The following is a 408-nucleotide window of genomic DNA, read 5'->3' on the forward strand; positions in this document are numbered from 1 at the left end:
GCACCACGAGCGACACCACGAAGGAGTCTCTGCCGTAGGAGTTGGAGGCCGTGCAGGTGTAGTCACCGGCGTCCTCCATCTTGGCTGCGGGGATGACCAGCTCACCCCGCGCCCCGCCGTCGACCTCGCGAACCACGCTGCGGGAGGTCACGGGAAGGAAGGAATTGACATTATAATGGTAAAATGGTGTCGAAGTCTGTGAGGTCAGAGTCAGTGTTAAGTCAGTAAGGTCAGATGGTTTGAAGTTACCAAGGTGAAGCCTATTTTACGTTAATGAAGTGTTAGGTTCATGTGTTACCAGGGGTGTTGTTAAGTGAATAAGATCAAGTTAGCCCTTATGTTTATAAGGGCTGGTTTGATGTGGGGTTTATAGGCTGGGAGAAAGGTTAATGAGTTGTCACATGGTCG

The 408-nt window shown here is 51.0% G+C and overlaps 1 protein-coding gene across 1 annotated transcript in view; it reads right to left on the bottom strand.

Moving 5' to 3' along the window:
• Positions 1 to 408, bottom strand: part of LOC119588152 (Down syndrome cell adhesion molecule-like protein Dscam2) — a 21,631-nt gene that overhangs the window by 947 nt on the left and 20,276 nt on the right. Inside the window, exon 5 of the mRNA XM_037936856.1 lies at positions 5 to 137. Within this exon, the coding sequence (XP_037792784.1) occupies positions 5 to 137 (133 nt within the window). The remainder of the gene's footprint in view (positions 1 to 4; positions 138 to 408) is intronic.

The sequence above is a fragment of the Penaeus monodon genome, chromosome 23 (genome assembly GCF_015228065.2).
Source record: "Penaeus monodon isolate SGIC_2016 chromosome 23, NSTDA_Pmon_1, whole genome shotgun sequence".
NCBI lineage: Eukaryota > Metazoa > Arthropoda > Malacostraca > Decapoda > Penaeidae > Penaeus > Penaeus monodon.